This window comes from Taudactylus pleione, unplaced genomic scaffold (genome assembly GCF_031769625.1).
Source record: "Taudactylus pleione unplaced genomic scaffold, aTauple2 ptg000148l, whole genome shotgun sequence".
In the NCBI taxonomy this organism is placed as follows: Eukaryota; Metazoa; Chordata; class Amphibia; order Anura; family Myobatrachidae; genus Taudactylus; species Taudactylus pleione.
Genome location: NW_028284550.1, coordinates 1,548,855 through 1,570,354, shown reverse-complemented (window position 1 = coordinate 1,570,354; position 21,500 = coordinate 1,548,855). Strand labels below are relative to the sequence as shown.

The 21,500-nt window shown below is 46.5% G+C and overlaps 1 protein-coding gene across 2 annotated transcripts; it reads left to right on the top strand.

The window, feature by feature from the left end:
- Positions 1–6,666: 6,666 nt before the first annotated feature.
- On the top strand, positions 6,667–21,213 carry ANP32E (acidic nuclear phosphoprotein 32 family member E). 2 transcript variants are annotated; one of them, XM_088474172.1, is made up of 7 exons: positions 6,667–6,952; positions 14,072–14,221; positions 14,455–14,577; positions 16,038–16,203; positions 16,534–16,661; positions 17,542–17,617; positions 19,389–21,213. In XM_088474172.1, the coding sequence occupies exons 1-7, from the start codon at positions 6,899–6,901 to the stop codon at positions 19,463–19,465; spliced, it is 774 nt and encodes a 257-aa protein (XP_088330298.1). In that variant the 5' UTR covers positions 6,667–6,898; the 3' UTR covers positions 19,466–21,213. The 2 variants fall into 2 exon arrangements, with proteins under 2 accessions (XP_088330298.1, XP_088330297.1); XM_088474171.1 differs by lacking the exon at positions 6,667–6,952 and adding an exon at positions 11,049–13,990.
- Positions 21,214–21,500: the final 287 nt, after the last annotated feature.

Sequence of the window (21,500 nt, the reverse complement as noted above, 5' to 3'; positions counted from 1 at the left end):
TTCATGCCCCACCTTGTATGACTCATCTCACAACATGTATGCAATCAGGGCTGCCATCAGAAATTGTGGGGCCCGGTACTGACAAAGTACACAGGGCCCCCCCCCGGGGGAGGTATCGGGGGCAAGACAGCAACGGCTGGCGGTACTAGAGGGGAGATGCACAGGGCAGGGAAGTTTGGCTGGACAAGGAAGACTGGCTGGACTAGCTGGGGAGGCTTAGGGCAGAGAGGGGGGGACAGGATAGGGAGGGCTGGCTGGGGGGGGGGGAACACAGGGCAAGGTCAGGCACTATGTAGTACCTGGATTGGGTATGCAATCGTGAAGCCAACTGCCTAAATACCGGCAGCCGGCTTCCCGACTGTCATATCCCGGCAAAGGGTGAAATGCCGGGTGTCTAGATGTAGACGCCCGGCATTTCCCCGACGCCGGGAGACCGGCGCCCGGCATCCCGATCGTAGTGATGCCAGGCGCCGCGAGCGGACAGCCGCGGGGGGTGGGGGTTAGGGTTGGGCACCCCCCCGGGAGGGTTAGGGTTATGCACCCTGGGGGGGGGGAATTAGGGTTAGGCACCTCCCCCGGGGGACTTAGGTTTAGGCTGCGGGGAAGGGGGTGGTTAGGCACTTAGAGGGGGGATTAGGGTTAGGCACTTGGGGGGGAGGTTAGAGTTAGGCACCCCTAAGGAGGGTTAGGAGGGTTAGGTTAGGTTAGACAATACTTGCCTATCCACGATCGGGATTTCCAGCGCTGTTGGGCTTCCGCTGCCGGGATCTCTGCTGATGTAGGGCTGCCGCTGCCGGGAATCGGTATTTCATACCGATTCCCTGGATTGTGCTTCTTCAGTTGGCGCGCTGACGGCATATCAGGATCACTCAGGCACTGTAACTGGAACTGTGCACTAGAGATGGCTAGTGAGTGAGTGTCTCAACACACTGACTCGAATCATTCAGATGAGTGAATGATTCGAGTCACTCAGTGTTTGGTGAGTAGAGACACCCACCTCCCTAGCTAGAGTGAATGGCAGCTCCGCCCCCTACACTAGGGGGGAGTGTAGGGGGCAGAGCTGTCAGCGACTCACTCTGAGTTGCGCAGCTACAGCCAGGGCTCGGGGGAGTGCACTGACTCAGGAGAGTCAGTGAGAACCCGTGAGCTGTAGTGCTGGGCTGCGGGGGGCAGAGCTGTCAGCGACTCACTCTGAGTTGCTGGCTCCCCTGCTGGCTACAGCGCTGCACTAAAGAGCCGTGTCTCGAGACACCACTGAGTTGAGCCATGAGGCTCAACTCAGTGCAGTGAATCGTCCTGCCCATCCCTACTGTGCACTGCTGCTGCACCCACCGGCATTTCACACATGGCGCCGGGCCCAAGCCAATCAAAGTTTGCAGACCGGCAGTCAATCAGGAGCGTCCGCTCCTGATTGGCTGCCGGTGCGGGAGCTTTGGATAGCGGCGGGCGCGAGCCAATCAGAAACGGACGCTCCTGATTGGCTGCCGGTCCGCGAGCTCTGGCTGGCTTGTGGACGGCACCATATTTGTTATTATAATACATCAGGCACTGTCAGGCTCAGGCATTATATCAGTACTCCATGGCTGCCGGTGCAGCACCACAGCCACCCGGGCCCCCCTCTGTCTTTGCTCTCTCCGGGCCCGGGACTTGAGGCCCGGCGGTCCCCCCCTGATGGCGGCCCTGTATGCAATGCACGTGACAGATTGGTACCCGTTCACTACCCCTATGTAGATCACACCCGTGGTGGTGCGGCTGCTGCATGAGATCAGTTACAGTGCTGGAGCTTCCTCACTGACCCATAGTGACATGAATCTGGGAATCTCTGACTCTCTGTCCAGCACAAAGGACTTGTTGTCACTTCTGAGAGACACTGAAATGATGGACAGGGCCTAGACCATTAGTACCTGCCAGATATACTGACAGCGACCGAACATAAAGGGCCTGACCCTGAGCTGTGCGTATGGAGCAGGGAAGCCTGTCTGATGAATGTCTTGTACCCAGCATGGGGCTGGTGTAAGCGCTGATCCTAATGATGATGGTTGTGCCTGCGGATGCCAATCAGTGGATGGGATAAACGTTCATATGCACAGATTTGTGACGCAGCTGATTGTGGCATTAGCATATGAAGGTAATTACAATGCCGCGGCCAGACTTCCCTATTACCACACACTCTTCAGATTGTATAAACGACTGTAATGCCGCATACACACTAGACGGTGTGTATGCGGCGATATCGTCTGCGGCGGGACCCAGCGGGGGTGCTGACATTGGTAAGTATATACAAATGAACGACGGGAGGGGGGGGGGGGGGTGGCAAGCTGCATTCGGCAGCATGGTATCATTAAAGATATCCCCAGATTGAGCTGCATGTTCAGCCGACTGGGGATATCGTTAACTACCCGAGGGAGCGCGCATCGTTGGTCGTTCAGTGCATTCACAGCCTCGGCAGCCACACGATATAGTTAATAAGGACTGTCTAGTGCAGGCCAGGCCCAGAGGAGTAGCGTGTAGCCAGGGTGGCCGGAGCATGTGCGTGCTACGGCCCCTTCCCCTCTCAAGTGTTCCAGGGAGGAAGATATGGTGCAGCCCCCTGTGCCCCAGGAAAGGACCCCCTTATGCAGGCCTCCAGTAGTGCCCCCAGTAGTGGTCCCCCCTGTGCATTGCCCCTAGTAGTAAGTCCCTTATATAGTGCCCCCAGTAGTGGTATCCCCTATGCAGTGCCCCATATAGTGCCCCCAGTAGCAGTCCCCCCATGCACTGCCCCCAATAGTGGTAACCCTTATTCAGTGCCCATTAAATAGTGGCCCCAGTGGTAGTCCCCCCCCCCCCCCAATGCAGTAACCCCAGTATTGCCCTTTATATAGAGCCCCCAGTATTAGTCCCCTCACCCCTATGCAGTGCCCCCAGTGGTAGTCTCCTCACCCCTATGCAGTGCCCCTTAGTAGTAGTCCCCTCCCCTTGTAGTGCCACTAGTAGTAGTCCCCTCCTTGTAGTGCCCCTAGTAGTAGTCCCCCCTTGTAGTGCACGCAGTAATGGTCTGCCAGTCCCCCAGTAGTGGTCTCCCCCTTGTAGTGCCCCCAGTAGTAGTCCCCCCCAGTAGCAGTCCCCCCAGTTGTAGTTGTCCCCCCCTTGTAGTGCCCCTAGTAGTAGTCCCCCACCTTGTAGGGGCCCCTGTTCACCAATTGCATCTTCCCTTACGCATTTTCTTGTAATTCTCGCTATCTGAGAAAAATGGTAGATTTAGTTTACCTGATTTAGGGGCCTATGTATCAAGCTGATTTTTTTTCATAAAATTATGCAGGAACTGCAGTTTCTGCATACTTTTATGTATCTATCCTATGTACTAATAGCATAATGCAGGAAAATTCAGAGATCTCTGGAAAAATGCTAATTAGCACATCATATTGCAGTCTCCGTTATTATCAATGGGGACTACAATCTGACCCCATGGCAGAAACTCCAAAAAGCAAAGCTTTTCGAAGTGTAGCCACGGTAGTTTACATTATCTTCAGATGGTGTAAACTACTGTTTGTCTATGGCAGGGGTCTATACCTTTAAGACAGGGCTTGTTTATTTTTTTTAATGTGGCCCACACTAAGGGCCATTAAGCTATAGTGCGGTATTTAGACCCTGCCCCTTCCTCACACAATTATGTCCCATAACTGCTCCCTCCTACAATTTTAATTAGGTCCCAGAACGCCCCCCCCCCGCCTCCCACAATTATAATTATGCCCAATAACTGTCCCTCCTCCTCCATTAATTATGTCAATAGTTGCCCCCATCCTCAAACAATTATGCCCCATAACTGCCCCCTTCTGCAGTGCCCCTTATACAGTGCCCCCAGTAGTGGTCCCTATTATGCAGTTCCCCCAGTAGTAGTCCTCCCTATGCAGTGCCCCTTATACAGTGCCCCCCCCCAGTAGTGGTCCCCCCATTGCAGTGCCCCTTATACAGTGCCCCCCCAGTAGTGGTCCCTCCCCATTGCAGTGCACCTTATATAGTGCCCCCCGTAGTGGTCCCCCCTATGCAGTGCCCCCCGTAGTGGTCCCCCCTATGCAGTGCCTCCCGTAGTGGTCCCCCCTATGCAGTGCCCCCAGGAGTGGTCCCCCTTATACAGTGCCCCCAGCAGTGGTCCCCCCATTGCAGTGCCCCTTATATAGTGCCCCCCATAGTAGTCCCCCCTATGCAGTGCCCCTTACATATATAGGACAAGGAGACACACAAAAAAAAAACACAAAAAACACTTACCTGAATTCCCGCTCCTGGGCCCGCCGCCGTCTGCTCCTCCGTGCTCCCGGCCCACTTTGCACTATGGGAGAGACGTCCTGACGTCTCTCTCATTACCCATGGCAGCCGGAAGGTGGAGCTCATGAGTGAGCTGCAGCCTGGCTCCGGCTGTGGGCGCAGCAGCCAATGAGAGTCTGTCTGACTCTCATTGGCTGCCAAAACACACTGCCGCCGAGTAGTACGAGTATACCCAGCCAGCGCCGTTGTTTGTTACTTAGTGCAGAGCGAACTCACTGCGGTCCACACTACACTAACCATCAGTTGGCCACGGGTTGAAAACCCCTGGTCTATGAGTTCTCCAGGGGCAGGAGAGAGATATTTCTATCTCTCCCCCGCTGCCCCTGTCCGGACACGGAAGCTGACGCTCTGCGCATGCGTAGTTGCTGCCCCAGGGAAGTCTTTCACTGAAGTGAAAGACTTCCCCAAAATGCCAGGGATATAACTTGCGGGGACAGCGGTCACCCCAGCCGCTGTACCTACGAGTTCCCGGTAATACATAGCCGTGATATTATCATTTAAAATTGAAAATATTCCCGGCGAGTTGGACCATTAATAATCGCGGCAGTACCGCGATTATTAGTACATAGGCCCCTTATGGTGGCAGCTATCAAAGAGCAGGTAATCTACTTTATTAATAAAGGTATACGAATTGATTATTTCACCTTCCAGCCAGTCTTTTGTATCTGGTACTAGATCTAAAAATTAAAGGGGGGTATCCACTAGACGATAAAGTGGAACGATTGAACGATAATGATAAAATCGTTTGATAATCGTTCAAACATCATTTGCAAATCGTGCAGTAATTGTTTCTAACGATGTACGATGCGCGCTCCCGCTGGTCGTTTGATCGTCTCCTCCATCGACTGAACATGCAGGTCAATTTCACTTGATTGCTTACACATCGTTTACACATCGTTCAAGCTGAACGATCAAACGATGAACCACTATCTGCCCACTATAGCTGAAAGCTCTCAATCACAGATTGAAACAACATAGTTTATCGTAAGATCTTTTGCAAATCCTTTGCAAATCTTTTACAAATCTTTTGCAAATTGTTCAGAGTGGAAGATCAAATTTCAAGGGAGACTTCAAGGGAAAATCGTTAAGAGGTTGGACAGGGATAAAATCGTCTAGTGGATGCCCCCATTACTTCTAGTTCGCTGAAGGTTTGAGGTAAACTTTAAATTAGAATTGAGATTCATATGATCAAGAAAATGTGTGAACTGTTTCAGTGCCACTCCATATGATATGAAGGCAATTTTATCTGAAATGGGAGTGTTCTTTTCAATAGATTCTCGCTCCCATATATAAATGTGTGAAATTAGGCACATATATATATACACACACAATTCAATTGAGCGCGATGTGAATAGCGTCGGGAGATAGCTCCCGGAGCTATTCAATTCATCACGATGTTAGGTCGGGGAAGGCTCGTTCTCGCACCTTAAACAGTGTGTTTAGGCGTGATAACGGGCATTCGCCGACCTAACTTCCCGGCGCGAGGCTGTTTTCCCGGCGCGAAGGGCAGAAAACAGCCTCGCGCCGGGACTTTTGTTGGATTTCTGATTGCATCCCCGGAGGGATGCGAGAAGAAATACTTAGTCGGACTTGGCAGCGCGGTGTATTGAATAGCTCTGGGAGCTCACTCCCGGCGCTATTCACATTGCGTTGAATAGAATCGTGCCCATATATACATACACACACGCTCACACATATACATATATACATACACACACAATGACAGATATATACACACACACACACACACACACACACACACACACACACACACACACACACACACACACACACACACATATATGCAGTATATACATACACATATATATGGTATACTTAAATGTCGTTTTATAATGTAGAATTTTATTCACTTTAATGTATATTTTTAAAGTATTGTATATTGTAGCTCTTTATTCACTTTGTAGTATATTTGAATAGTGCTTATTTATATTGTAGCTTTATTCACTTTGTAGTATATTTGAATAGTGCTTATTTATATTGTAGCTCTTCAACTTATTTGCAAAATATAAATATTCCCCACCCCAGCACGAACACCCGCCTGCCCCTCCTTCCCTCACGATACCGCCGCACGCCTCACACACTATGGTTCCCTTCCCTGACCTAAATTAGGGCGCGAAAGCGTCGGAAACACAAAGACGCGACGCCTGGGTCAGACAGCGGCGGTTGAGCTGGTCGATTGACAGCCTCGGCAGCCAATCATAATTAACTGCGCTCACGCTTGCAGCCAATGGCCGGCATCCGCCGGTGGAAGCCCGGGCCAGGGCTTCGATTGACACCGCTGTGAGCGAATGGCGGCGCAGGCGGCGGCGTGACCCTCCAATGGGCTGCCAGAGTGGGCGTTGCCCGTGGAAAGGGATGCTTGTGCCCTGTAATGGAGTCTCTCAGTTGGTGAGCGGCCATTGAGGGAGTCGGGATCCCTGCAGAGCGGGCTCAGGGGGCCGGTGACGGAGCTCCGCGTATCGCTTTTCCTCCATTATCGCCTCTCCTCTCTCGTTTTTTGCCCCAGCTCGCTCCGCGTCCCAAGCGTGTAAAGTTTTCCCCTCCGTGACCCCCAGAAGGCTGGCCCGGGAAGATGGAGATGAAGAAGCGCATCACCCTGGAGCTGAGGAACAAGTCCCCGGCCGAGGTGAGGGGAGCCGGAGCTGCGCGCTGTGGGGTGCACGCCGTGGGGGGGTCTCCCGTGACCGGTGCTGTACCTGCTGCCACAGCCGCACTTCCAAAGTTTCCTTGTGTAGGGAGGGGAGAGGGAGCAGCCCCACCTCATGGCCGGCGAGGGCCCCTCCTCGGGGCTGGCGAGGGGCCCCTGGATGCCGGCAGTGGGGGTGTTACAGGGCTCAGGGGCTCTGTGGTGTAGGAGCTGTGTGTGTACTGGAGGGACCCGCCGGCTGCTGCCGCCCATGTACAGGGGCTGAGAGCACGTGTCTATAATGTGATTTACCGCCGGCTGTTTACATGGGCATCATTCACTGGCGTGCTCTGTGCTGGTGCTGCTTACTGTATGGCTCGTGTATGGCGATGTATAGATCTCGCTGGTGATGTGTAGGGAGCCGTATTGCTGTATATATATCTCGCTGGGGATGTATAGGGAGCCGTATTGCTGTATATATATCTCGCTGGTGATGTGTAGGGAGCCGTATTGCTGTATAGATCTCGCTGGGGATGTGTATGGAGCCGTTTTGCTGTATATATATCTCGCTGGGGATGTATAGGGAGCCGTATTGCTGTATATAGATCTCGCTGGTGATGTGTAGGGAGCCGTATTGCTGTATAGATCTCGCTGGGGATGTGTAGGGAGCCGCATTGCTGTATAGATCTCGCTGGTGATGTATAGGGAGCCGTATTGCTGTATATATATCTCGCTGGGGATGTATAGGGAGCCGTATTGCTGTATATATATATCTCGCTGGGGATGTATAGGGAGCCGTATTGCTGTATATATATCTCGCTGGGGATGTATAGGGAGCCGTATTGCTGTATAGATCTCGCTGGGGATGTGTAGGGAGCCGTATTGCTGTATAGATCTCGCTGGTGATGTGTAGGGAGCCGTATTGCTGTATATATATCTCGCTGGGGATGTATAGGGAGCCGTATTGCTGTATATATATCTCGCTGGGGATGTATAGGGAGCCGTATTGCTGTATATATATCTCGCTGGGGATGTATAGGGAGCCGTATTGCTGTATATATATCTCGCTGGGGATGTATAGGGAGCCGTATTGCTGTATATATATCTCGCTGGGGATGTATAGGGAGCTGTATTGCTGTATAGATCTCGCTGGGGATGTGTAGGGAGCCGCATTGCTGTATAGATCTCGCTGGTGATGTGTAGGGAGCCGCATTGCTGTATAGATCTCGCTGGGGATGTGTAGGGAGCCGTGTAGATCTCACTGGTGATGTGTAGGGAGCCGTATTGCTGTATAGATCTCGCTGGTGATGTGTAGGGAGCCGTATTGCTGTATAGATCTCGCTGGTGATGTGTAGGGAGCCGTATAGATCTCGCTGGTGATGTGTAGGGAGCCGTATTGCTGTATAGATCTCGCTGGGGATGTGTAGGGAGCCGTGTAGATCTCACTGGTGATGTGTAGGGAGCCGTCTAGATCTCACTGGTGATGTGTAGGGAGCCGTATTGCTGTATAGATCTCGCTGGTGATGTGTAGGGAGCCGCATTGCTGTATAGATCTCGCTGGGGATGTGTAGGGAGCCGTGTAGATCTCACTGGTGATGTGTAGGGAGCCGCATTGCTGTATAGATCTCGCTGGGGATGTGTAGGGAGCCGTGTAGATCTCACTGGTGATGTGTAGGGAGCCGTATTGCTGTATAGATCTCGCTGGTGATGTGTAGGGAGCCGTATTGATCTCGCTGGTGATGTGTAGGGAGCCGCATTGCTGTATAGATCTCGCTGGGGATGTGTAGGGAGACATATTGCTGTATAGCTCTAACTGGTGAGGTATAGGGAGCTATATAGATATTCTGATGTTGTATTGGTTCCTGTATAGCTATCGCTGGTGATGTATAGTTCTTACTGGTGATGTGCAGGGAGCTGTAGTTCTCTCTAGGAGCTGTGTAGCGCTCGCTGGTGATGTATAGCGCTTGCTGGTGACGTTTAGGGAGCTATGTTTAATTTACAGGGGGGGGGGGTTATATACGGTATATATTTTTTTTCTGGATCCATAGTATTGAATGGTCTGGGGCATTTCAAATTAGGAGTGGGGTTTACAGCATGGGGAAAAGCAACGCCTGGAGCTATTCAATTATTCAGCATTTTCCCTGCGCGGTAACCCAAAGATCCAGCGTAATATGCTGTAATCTATGGGTTTCCCTGCATGCTAAATCCTAGAGGGTTCTTAAGAGAACTTTTCTTCACAGCTCCTGAGGCTGCAAGGAAAATTGCACCCTCTGGGGCATATCGTGCGGGGTTGCAGGACCTGATTGAATAGGTCCAAGCTGACAATTAGCCTAATTGAATGCCCCTAAAAGCCCCCCCACACACACACACACACAACATGGTGCGATTTTTCAAACTATTTTAACGACAAATCGTTTAAAAAGTTCCCTGTGTGTGGGCATAACGATGCAGATGCGTGCTGTCGCTGATCAATTGAACCTGCAGAAAGATATCGACCTATCTTCCACGATTTGGCACACACCGTTTTGTGTGTGTGCACGATGGACGATATGTTGTCACTTTCCTCCCATTATTTAAATTCCAGCATCGTGAGGTTGTTTGCTACAAACTGTCGTTAATGATTTGCAGGCGTTAACGACGGATCTATATCGTTTGTACAATCGTTCCATGTGTAGGCACAATATCGTTTGTCTGGGAGAGTTCAGGAGTTCAAGGGAAATTGCAAGTGAGATTGGATCATTTGCAAATTGCACCGTGTGGGGGCCTTAACTGTTAAGTAACAAGTCAATCATCACAAGGTGGTCTACACCCCTTTATTATCTTGTTGCTAGCTATGTAAATGATGTGAAGGGCCACACCTTCTGGCGTAACACGAGACTTGATGTGTGTAGGAGCAGATGAGATGCTGGGAGTTAAAATTTGCATGGTATCCACTTGTATCCTGTGACATCGGGAAGGACACTTTTGTTTTTGTATTTTTAAACCTGTTTCGGGAAAATAATTGTTACACCTTTGCGAAAACAGTTATATAGGAGTCACTGAACTTTTGAAAGCATCTATGGTTTGTGTTATATCAGTCGCCGTATACTATTATATATGCACACAGATCAGACGTTTACAGGAGTAAGTTTTCCCGCTATGGGGTACGAGGGATAGCTTGCGATGTCGGCAGGTGCAATATGTTGTTCCAGTAGAGTTGAATTGTCCCTATATTGTAAGCAGTGTTTTCTTTTTGAACATAAGCTGTACTTTAAACACCCTTGGCTCATCATCTTAAGCTGGGTACACACTTTACGATCCATTATCTGATATAGCCTTGCGACGTGGATCAGAACACGATATCCTACAATGTGTGCGCTCAATCCGTTGTTCATTGAATTGTCCCATCAGCTGTTCTCGACTTCCAATGGGACAATTCCACATCTGACGCTGCGTTCTGTGCAGCATATATTGATACATCACGCAATCGTACGGCGGAACTTGTAGTGTGTTTGGCGACGCGATGTAATGCGACCTTGCAGGGTCCCGCCATCTTTCAGGTGTACGCCCAGCTGAAATGCTCCTGTGGCTTCTAAAAGACCTGCGCTGCCATTCGGTATAATTTATTCACAGTGGCTGTTGTGTAGAGTTTATAGGATCACCTAGTTCTACTATTTAGAGTAAAGTAAACTGCTTTATACTAGGAAGGTAAGTTGTGTATCTTATTTTATGGGCAGGATTTGCAGACTAGCGAGCAGGGCCCTCTTGCCTCTGTGTTTAAAAGCCAGTCTTGATTGTAATTTGTTTCTGTTCCTATTTGTATAGCGCAGCAGCATATACAGGTGCTATATAAATACTTTAGTAAATCGTATCCTATTGTTACAGAGAACATTGGAAGGTAAGGAGCCAGGTTTAGAAACAAAGTTAAAAAAATAAATCCTCTGTTTAAAAAGCATTAAAACATGGTTGATAAAGGTCTCTAATACAGTCATATCAATGTTTCATTGTACTCAAAAAAACCTTTCTTTTTGGGTGGCATTTCCAACCCTGCAAGAAGCACTTGTATACAACAGGTGGTAACTTCTTCATTTTTTTTCTATCTCGTACTCGTATTAGATGTTGCAGAAAACAATTAAAGCTGAATGAAGTTTAGGGTAACTTTGCGAGTGCTCCGATGATTGAAAAATCTGCAGAAAGTTATAATGCAGCAGAACCGTTTGGCCCTTGTTGAAGAAGAGATGTTTCCACCAGGTGCAAATGAAGGTTCTGCCTGGAAGGGGAGACTGTTATCATGGCTGCTCACTGCTACCATCCAGTGTAATGGTCACAGACAGATAATGAGATCCAGATCGAGTTCAGCTCTTATCTACCAACAGGATGGAGTCGACTTGTACAGTAAACGCCCTAGAGGTGGGGTCACATCTCCCTGGCAGTCGCTCCCCTCTTGGCCTGATGCCACATCACTGTGCTTTGTAGGACTACACACAATTGGGACTGTCGCTCTTCCTTACTAGATCATACTTCTAGTGCTTGATGCATCTGTGAGGTTGTGGGGATTTTTTTTTTGTGTCCAAATTCTTCAGTGTCGGTAGTGTAGGAAGAAAGACTGTTCTTTTCTCGTTTCAACAGTGTTCCCAATGCATTGTGTATAGCTAGATTGAATAACCAAGTTGGTTTTACATACATTTTTGGAGGTCTGTTTTTATCGTTATCATAGAAAGGAATTAAATAACACCCGTCCCCGAAATTACACCATCCAGTGTAGCTAGTCTGCATTTCACCAGCAAATTCTGATTCTTGGGAATCTACTCAGCGCTTTACAGGCTTTGCTCCTTGTCAGCTGCGCGCTGAAGAATGCAACCAGGTTCTATCCGACAAAGCTCTTGATGATCTAAAATAAAATCGTGCAGGGGCTGTTGTAAGGTTCAGCTGTCCCCTAGTTGTAAACTTGGAGGGGGAAGGCGTGTGTGTGGCTGTTTCTGCGGTGGAGCCTGAGGTACAGTAATCTTTTAATAATGCCCCGGCTTGCTTGGACAGCTGCTGTTCAAGTGATCATCTTGCATCCCCCGCTTCCCTGCTGTCGGCGTCCACCGGTACAAGTGACTTGTTGCTCTCAGCAGATGTTTCAGGATGTAGGTCACTTGATACAGAAACCCCTTCTTCCTGCAACGCCTAGTTTGCATGAGGTGTTGTTGTGTTTGATATCATGGCCGCAAAATCAACAATTATAGCTTGACTGGAAATATGGAAATAGTGTGCCTGAAAATTTTTTTTTTTTTTTTAACCCCCATCCCGCTTTATTTTATTTGTCTGTGTATATAGTGTTTTGGCAATCGGATGATTCATTCGGCTACTGTGTAAATAATGTTTTCTAGTGGATGTGTGCCTTGAGTCTGTATAATGTGCACTGACACAAGTAGCAAGGTTTAGCATATGGCGCATGCACTGATGTGAATCTCTATTTTGGGTCAGACTGACCTTTTCCAGAACTTTCCATGAAATGTGTGTTGTGGTACGGGCACTGGGCGGAGACTGATCGCACGGAACTGTTCTGCGTTGTGGGTGTGTAGTTGGAGCTCCGTACTGTTCTGAGTCATGTGTATGGGGAAGGGGTCTGGTGGATCTCTGGGATGGGGCTGGTGTTAGTGCCCATACTAACGATAAAGGTTGCTGCTGTGGATGGAAAACAGTTGGCAGAGCGGCTTCCCGTTTGAAGCGTCATGGATCCTCGTGTTATCCATACGGAAATTTGTATTGGCATAAGATTGTAAATTAGATTTCCGCGATGACCTACAAATACGGCCGTTATGTATCAATCTGCTCCATAGAGTTCAATTCGCTGGGATGTTCCCCAGTTTGGCTCAGCACATATCCTCCCTATGCGGTACCTGCAACATCATTAGTTTTCCAGCACACACATATGCGGTACGAGGAAACACTACCAACAGCGTCTTTATGGAATGGCGTATTCCACCCATCGCATATCATTACCTCCATAGACTGTTATTGTAAACCTAGGGTACATTTACTAAGCGTCTGGTTTTCAAAGCCGTTTGTTCTCAGCGACTTTGAGCTCTGTATTGAAGAGACCAGTACATGTAAAATCAGGCTTGTGTTGCATATTTTGCCCTTTTACATCCAGCACTGGAAGACGCAGAGAATCAACAGCTTTGAAAATCCTATTAGTAAATAGCCCCCTCAGCCCACAGTAACTTGAGGTGCATATCCACTACACGAGAGTGGAATGATTGTATGATTACAACATCGTAATTGTGCAATCGTTCATCATCCTGTGCAGTGGATAATGGGCCCACACTGAACGATGTCGCTTAGTGCAGGCACCCTCCCTCATCCCCGAACATGCACAACCTGTCCATATCGGCAGGTTGGCCTGCATGTTCAGGCGATGACAGATGTCGAAAACGACCAGTGGGAGCACGCTGGTCGTTTACGACATTTAACTGCACGATTAATTACGATGTCCTAATCGTTCAAACCGTAATTTTTCTCGTCTAGTGGATACGCGCCTTTAGATAGCTACACACATTGTCAAGTTAACAAAGGATCTTCTCTGTTAAGTTTAATAACGTTGGAGGAACTGGAGGTCTTGCCAGGTGTAGGTGTTCTATTTTCTCTACGAAGTGTATGAAAGCCTTTTTGTTGTGCTAAAGATTGCAGAGTACAGTATGTGATTACAACAAGCTACTAAGCTGAAATTGAGATTATATAATGGTCTTCTGTTTTCCATGCAAGAGTGGATATATGGGGCAGCATGGCTGCATAGTGGATAGTATTGTTCAATTCTCATTCATTGCCTGTCAGTGTGGGGTTTGTGTGTTCTCCCTGTTTGCCTGAGCTACCTCGGGGTGCTCCAATTTCCTCCCACACTGGTAGGTTAATTGGATTGTGATCAAATGAACACTAGCTTGTAAAGTGTATTTGGGAATTTAGACTGTAAGCTCCAATGACACAGGGATGGGTACAAATGACCTGTTCTCTCTACAGTGCTGCTTAAATTGGTTGGCGTTATATATAAATGGTGATGATGTACAAAGTCAGGTGTGTTGTGTTTTTTTTTTTTTCCCTTGTATCTACATATATGATTTCCAACTGTCAATTCAGAGCTTTGGTTTTCTCCAGGTGGCAGAGCTGGTTTTAGACAATTGTCGGTCAAGTGACGGTGGGATCGAAGGCTTAAATGATAGTTACAAAGAGTTGGAGTTCCTTAGTATGGCCAATGTAGAGCTGTCCTCACTGGAAAAACTCCCAAAGTTGTCAAAGCTCAAAAAAGTAAGTACTGATCTCTGCAGGTCTCCATATAGAGTAAATTCGTGGCACATGGACAGTTACGTTGATCATCTTGATGTGATGTATACAGACAACTTGCTTGTGACACCTTTGCCCTGCTCTGTTTTTTCTTGGTAACGACCAACGGTCTCGCTTGTTTCCTTGTGGCCCATGTGCCAACATCATGCTGGACATATGAGGTGGATTTGCTAATGAATGGTTTTTCTATGTTGCAGTTGGAGCTCAGCAATAACAGTATCTCAGGTGGGCTGGAGGTATTGGCAGAAAGGTGTCCTAACCTCACTTACCTAAACCTGAGTGGCAACAAGATCAAGGATCTGAGCACAGTGGAAACCCTTGTAAGTAGTGTCGTCTTCGCTTTCCGATAGGTTTCCTCATTGTAGAGAGTTGGTGGTTGGTCTTGTGCAGCTACCGGGCTCCACTCCCTCTTCTAGTTCAGAGTTTTGCTCTCCTTCTCCCTACCACCTGAGTACCCTATTCAGGTGACCCCTTTTATTCCCTGTGGGTGTTTGTGTAAAACCGTTCCATCTAGGCAACAACTGAAGGGCCCTGCTTCAAAATGTTTAGACTCGCCTTTCAGTGCTGCAAGAAGAACCTTCATACTTGCTCCTCTGTTTCCCAAAGAGACAGCTCAGCCCACCCCTTACCTTTAACACTTAAAGTAGGAATGACTTTCCTAGTAGATAAACAAAAAGAAAGATTGTGTGGCTGGTGCCCAACGGAAGTAGGCACCTGTGTCAGCAGCCGTGGAGGAGATGGGGGCTTCCCCAAACTCATCCCCCCCCCCCCCCCCCCCAAAAAAAAAAAAAACAACCTCAGACCTATATATACACAACTAAATTTCTTCATGGAATTTGTAATGTGGGTTAAAAATATCCAAATTATAAAAATGATCTTTATTGTATTGGTGAATAAGAGTGTCCTTTCGGTATATATTTTTTATGAAGTGTCTGATGAAGCAGAAACTTCCATGAAACTTGTTGCAAATGAACTTTGTAAGACTATTGATTTTTAACCTTTTCTGCTTTATTTTTTATGGTTTTTTTTTACTTTGCTGTCCTAAGTTTTGTTCTTACATGTTATATATATTTTTTTTAACTCCCATTTAGCTATATAAGTGAAACTGAAGTGAATTTCAACAATCCTTTGATTTTTAATACATTGTTTCTGCAATAGGCATCTCTGCCACTCCAGGACACTGTACAATTTCAATAGAACCAGTGATCTATTAAATATATCCTTTATACAGTGGACAATCTGTTATTCCTCTAGATAGCTCATTACTGAGCAGGGAAGACTGCACCATTTAAAATTGTGCAAATTTTTTTTTTCTTTTTTTTTTTTTTTTATGGCTTTTATAATTTGCGTTTCTCTAACCCCCATTACGAATAACAGAATAGTCGGTCCCTCTGTCTCCGGAGAAAACATTTTATTGTACTATTTGCTCAGTTAGCATCACTCTTGGAGCTGGGGGAATTCCTTTACTCCATCAATAGCAATCACACGCCAAAAGGTTATGGTTTGTGTTGGGTTTTCCTGCTGACAGGCCGCCATTAAGAGAGGGTTAGTGTAATTGGTTTGCTAGTTCCCTGAGAATAAGGTCTAGCTGGTGACAATGCAGCTATAATGCACCTGTAGTGAAAGTAATTGGCACACATACTTCCTGCTCACATCCCTTCCATCCCCTATACCTTCTATAGTCTAATTCCACTGTCTGGAATATTTAACAGATAAAGACCAGACTTATACGTTATGTCATATACTTTATCTCTCTGCTAACAGGTTTTCGTCTTTGCAGGCAAATTTACAAAACTTGAAAAGCCTGGACCTGTTCAACTGCGAGATCGCCAATCTACCAGATTACAGAGAGAACATATTCCAGGAACTGCAGCAGATCACATACCTAGATGGGTTTGATCAGGAACAGAATGAGGCCCCTGACTCTGAAGAAGACGACGATGATGGTGTGTTTTTTATTTTAACGGAGGACCTAATTTTCGTTTGTTCTAGTAGAAGGCTTTATATACAGGTTTTACTGTTTTTGTCCTAGTCGGGTTCAACTTGTAGGACCTAATATTATTGGACAGTCTCTCTTCTAATATGCACAAAATGCAGAGACTACCTGTGGCTTTCTAGCTGTAGGGGAGAGCATTTTCAGGGTATGCTGGGACTTTCAGTTAAACGGGTCCACCTTAACATGGATACATGGGACCCCCTTATGAGAATAAAAATGTCCTTGTAACACGTATTATGTAAGTGTTGATTATATAGCCCCTACATGTTCTCCAATGCAGAGTGTGAGGAGTACGATTTCCCTGATGATGAAGCCAGCACTCCTGGGGAAGAGGAGGAGGAGGATGAGGAAGGAGAATCTGATGTAGAAGAGGAGGTTGGGCTGTCTTATCTAATGAAAGAGATACGTGTAAGTCTTTCAGATGGCATCCCATCTTGCCCATTTCTCCCAAACTCTAACTGTGTAGGCGTCATTAAAGGGATTTTAGGATCTGTACAAATTCTCCTTCACGGCTGAGCCTATTTTGGCACTATTAGGGCTGGTCACATCCCAACATCAATATCTATAATTGATGCAGTACATACTATTTATTTTTTGCTGTCTGAAGACTGAGGGGGCAATTCAATTGTTTGGTTGTTTTTGTACGTGCTAATTAATGGGCGCGCGACTGAGCAATTACATTGTTTTGGACACTTGTCGCGTCCAATTAGACCAGGTTTAGACATGTTAAAACGGCTAAACCCATCTAAAGTCCTGGTTAGCGTTTCCAAAACCAGTACTTATTGCACATTTGTGCTCGCCACCTCAGGAAGCTGCAAGCAGAAATGTGCGCAGTTGAAGGTGTTCGCTTCCGAATGGAGCAACAATTAAATTGCTGCATTGATTAAAAAAAAACATTGAATCGCCCCCTGAGTTTCCTGAAAATACCATTAGTTTGATGATCTGGTACAGTGGCTGCCAATGTGACACAGGGGGGGCACATTTATTGCTAGCTTCATATTTCCTTGCTTGGAAAAATGTATGCAGTTATAGATTTAAAAATAAAAAAAAAAAAAACCCATGCCCCGCCCCTTTTCTGGACCTAACAGTAACGATAAGGGTTGGACGCTTGGCAAAGCCCCCTCCCACTTCTGGTGTCCTTCTGGTCATTTTTGTTCTTTAGGTATATCCTAAAATACACCACATGGTAAACGGTGATGGAAATGCCAAAGTTTGTTTTTGTTTGTTTTGTTTTTGACCACCTCAAGCAGTCTTTTTTTTTTTTTTTTCCCTGGTCTTCTCACGCTAGGATGATGAAGATGACGACGATTATGTGGAAGACGGTGGTAAAGGGGAAGAGGAGGAAGAGGACGATGATGAAGAAGGTATGTTAAAGTTGAACCTGACTAGGTGACTGAAGTTATTGCATTTAGTTACTGAAGGTCATCTTCTTTATCAGTGGACAATTGATGGATTTCCAGAGAAACTTGGGGGAGATTTATCAACCGGCGATATGGGGCTTTTGTAGTGCTGTTACCGCTTCTTCCCATGTATTAATGTGGGGTTGGGTGGTAAATGACTGGTGCTGCCATCTACGAGAGCACGCGGAAATGCTAGGCTATGTATGAACAGTCAGTGGCACTGACCGTTTCGGCAGCTGGCGTTGCCCTATCGCCACGTGAGAACTCGCGCATGCCCAGTAGAGCAAGCCGGGAGGTTAAGACGCTAGTCTGATGCGCTGTGGGGTTTGGCAGGGATCGAGTTTTCACTCCGGCAGGCTGGATGTTCTATCTCATCAGTACTGCTTCCTGCTTTACCTCAGTAAATAGACGCAGCAGGAATACAGTGCGTGGTGCTATAATACACCTCGCCCCTTGTGCACAGTACTTTGTCCTATTAGACTGCATTGGGGTTGTGACTTACTGCTGCCACTGAAAACACGTCTGTTAGCACCTTTTACCCATTCACTCAAAACAATGGGGTTTTTTTTTTAGTACTTTAAGGTTTTCCACACAGCTTCGGACTTCCCAAAATTAGTTAAGTTCCATAACTAGGTGATTGGAGAGTGTTAACTGACTGGTACTGTACTGGAAATCTATTAGGCTGAAATCTAGACAGGACACTTTAGGAATGTATTTCAAGCAGTTTGACCTAGCCAGACAGCTTGTGTGCGGAACCAGCAACCCTAGAAACAAATATAGTCCGTATACATGGTAGTGTCTTGATGTACACGTCATGTAGTTTTCAAAAACCAAGCATTAGTAGAATCGGAATTCTGCTTGGGGTATTTGGAGGGGGAGAAATTTCTGACTTGTCAGACTTCTTAAAATCCACAAGCTCCACCTCCTGTACCCGATGGTACCAATGTCTCCAAGGGGTATAATTTTTAAAAACTAGATTTCTGTGATATTTAGATACAATTAAAGAGCCGCTAAAATCCAAACTGCTTTAAATAAAAATGTAAAACAAGCTAGCTGACAGGAGCTGGGCTACCAATGGTCCGTTCTTGCTGGGGTTCAATGCAGACCTGAATTGTCTTGGAGCATTGATTGTAAAGATCACAATGTCACCAGTTTTCAGAGAGTACTGCTTGCGCATTGGAAAATTCACTTTGAGTGCTTTGTTTTAGTGATTGCGGGCCTAATTCAGAGATGTATGTAAACCCGATGTTTACGCACAGATCTGATGGTTTTTAGATCTGTGCAGAAGCTTCACTGCCACATGTGCAGATCTAGTGCTGTGATGTTGCTCGCAGTGCCACAAATGATTGACATGCCTCTGGCCCCGTATTCTGGGCGTGCCAAAGCATTGGCTGTGTCCTTGGACATAGTTTCATTGGCCCTGTCCACAGCAGCGTGATTTTAAAGGACAACATGAGGGTTACTCAGCTGTCCGATGGTCATGAGAACCCGACGGTGGGCCTCTTTTTACGCAAGACTCCTCTCCTCCTGCGGCTTTTGTCCATCTCTGAATTAGGTCCTGTGGGCCAGCAAATCAAATTGGTCCTAGCCTAACCCCCAGGTTTTGGTGCCAGAAGTGGGAGCACTCTGCCATTGCCAGTTGAGATTTTTTTTCAGTGCAGTCTAAGGGTATATGTTTGTAATTAGATAGTGGCTGTGTGTTTCATACTCCTCCTCCCCATGTTTGATTCCACAGATGAAGAGGAAGCTGTTGAGCAGGGTGAGAAAAGAAAACGGGATGCCGAAGATGAAGGAGATGAAGACGAGGATTGAATTATTATTAATGGCAGCCTAGGACCAGTTTCTTTTTTTTTTTTTTTTTCTTCCTCCTTTCTGAGCCCTGGAGTTGACGCTAGAGCGATTAATGCATTTCTGTATGTCTCTACATGTACAATAGATGTCCCTACAGAATTTAATATGTAACTTTTTATAGAAAAAGGTGTGGTTTTACAATTCGTGCCCTTTTTATCATTCCAAATAAGACGTGGAGTTCCTTATTAGTAGTAATCTTATGCAGAAACTTCCACCTGTGTCCCCGTTTTAAATACCTTGCCTGCCTCAGGCTCTTTTGGGAATGAAGGGGCTACCAGACGGGAAACTTGCACCCCTCCTCTCCTGATACCCACCCCCTTCCCCTTCAATAAAATTCTTAGATTTTTTTATTATAAAGGAGATCGTGACGACCCCATGCGGAAAGCATCATCTATGGCGCATGAACACTTGGTAACTTTGAGCAAGCATTTGTTTCCTAACATTTCCTACAGGAGATTTTGGCCTGTCTGGTTTAAAATAAGACGTTATGTAAAATAGGTAATATAGGGCGAGCAGTATGATGGATTATCCCTGCCTGCTGTGCTTGGGAAAATAAAATTAGTCCTATGGCCTATCTCAAATGTGAAAATAATTCACATTCGGTGTTCTATTGGTGAAATACAACTTTCATATTTATAAGTCAGCTGAAATACATCTGAGCAATGTCCACTGAAATAGGATATGGTTTTACTATTTACCTAATAGTAGTTTTGTTTTTTCCTTTCATTTTAATGCTACCCATGAAGGTGGCCATAAATTAATTTATATATAGGGTATGTGCAGCCTTGGTTGCACCAGTGTTCCCTGAGTAAGTTCTTTAAAATGTTTGTACAGCCCCCAAAACTCTGGAGGGTGGGCGATTAAATGATAGACTCGCATAGGCAATCATCATTTGTTCTGATTTTGGGTGACCCTGAATAAACGTAGGCGTTACGGCTTTCCCAATCACCTCTCAGTGCTAGTTATGTTGGTTCCTTATGCTTAGTCCTCAGCCTTGTACTATATGTTCTTCATATGCTTCATAGTCTGATTTCTCATCAAATTTTGGAGCGTAGTAACCTCACATTATCTAATGTGGCTTCTCAAATTCTGACGGCGCTGCTCGTACCAAGCAGTTTTGCATTACAAAAGTTGATGTATAAAGGTGGCTTTTATCATGGGTGCCCAGAGACATCGCCAGTTCTACTATTCTTCCAGTCGCAGAAAAATCATTGTGCTATGTTCCTAATCATCAGTCAGATATAAGTGACGAGCATTGATCTATTCTTCCCACATCCTCCTTCTGGTTATCACTGTGCTATATTATTAAAGACCAGTAAAGCACACTGTCTTTTCCTACAGATGCATGGCTGCTGTATGTCTCTTAAATGCGACTTAGACCTAGAGCAAGTTCTATATATAAACTTATACAAAAAAAACCCTGTAACTTTGTACCATGTTAGAAATTGAATGAATCTTCAAAACACAAACTCTTTTTCGAGACTCGTGACGACCTTTAAAAAAAAGTCTTTTTTTTTGTTTTTGTTTTTTTTAGTTTTTTTTCCTGGTTTTGGTTTGGAAATATATAAGGGTGGGTTTTTATATTTGCAGAGGGGATTTGTCCTATTTGAAATACTCTTTTATGGCAGTTTGTATATAGTGTGATCAGTTACTTTTGAATTATCTTAAATGTGCGATTTTTGTTTTTGAATAAAGCCATAACAGTGTTATATAGTCTAAGCAGTAGTCATTTAACCGGTTCCATGTGACCTTTTGTGAGTTCCAAGCCTATCATTGCGTTGACCAGGCCGATATACCCTTCTCTAGATGTGACCGGCTGGCAAGCTGTACAGAAAGACAAAGGGCTCTGGTGTGACTCCTGCCTACGGGTGGATTATGGCCCTCATTCAGAGGCAGTCGCAAGAAGCGAGCGCTCGCTCTGAATGAGGGCGGCCGCTTCACGTTTCAAGTGCGGCCTCCTGGCCGCTAGCTAAGCTGCGGGTTACCACCCACAGCT

What these genes read in the sequence shown, in the direction of transcription:
- ANP32E (XM_088474171.1), top strand. Translation starts at nt 13,907, where the DNA reads ATGGGTACAAATGACCTGTTCTCTCTACAGTGCTGCTTAAATTGGTTG. An exon ending in TGAGCACAGTGGAAACCCTT is followed by an intron (nt 14,578 to 16,037) that starts GTAAGTAGTGTC and finishes TCGTCTTTGCAG; the next exon opens with GCAAATTTACAAAACTTGAA. An exon ending in TGAAGAAGACGACGATGATG is followed by an intron (nt 16,204 to 16,533) that starts GTGTGTTTTTTA and finishes TCTCCAATGCAG; the next exon opens with AGTGTGAGGAGTACGATTTC.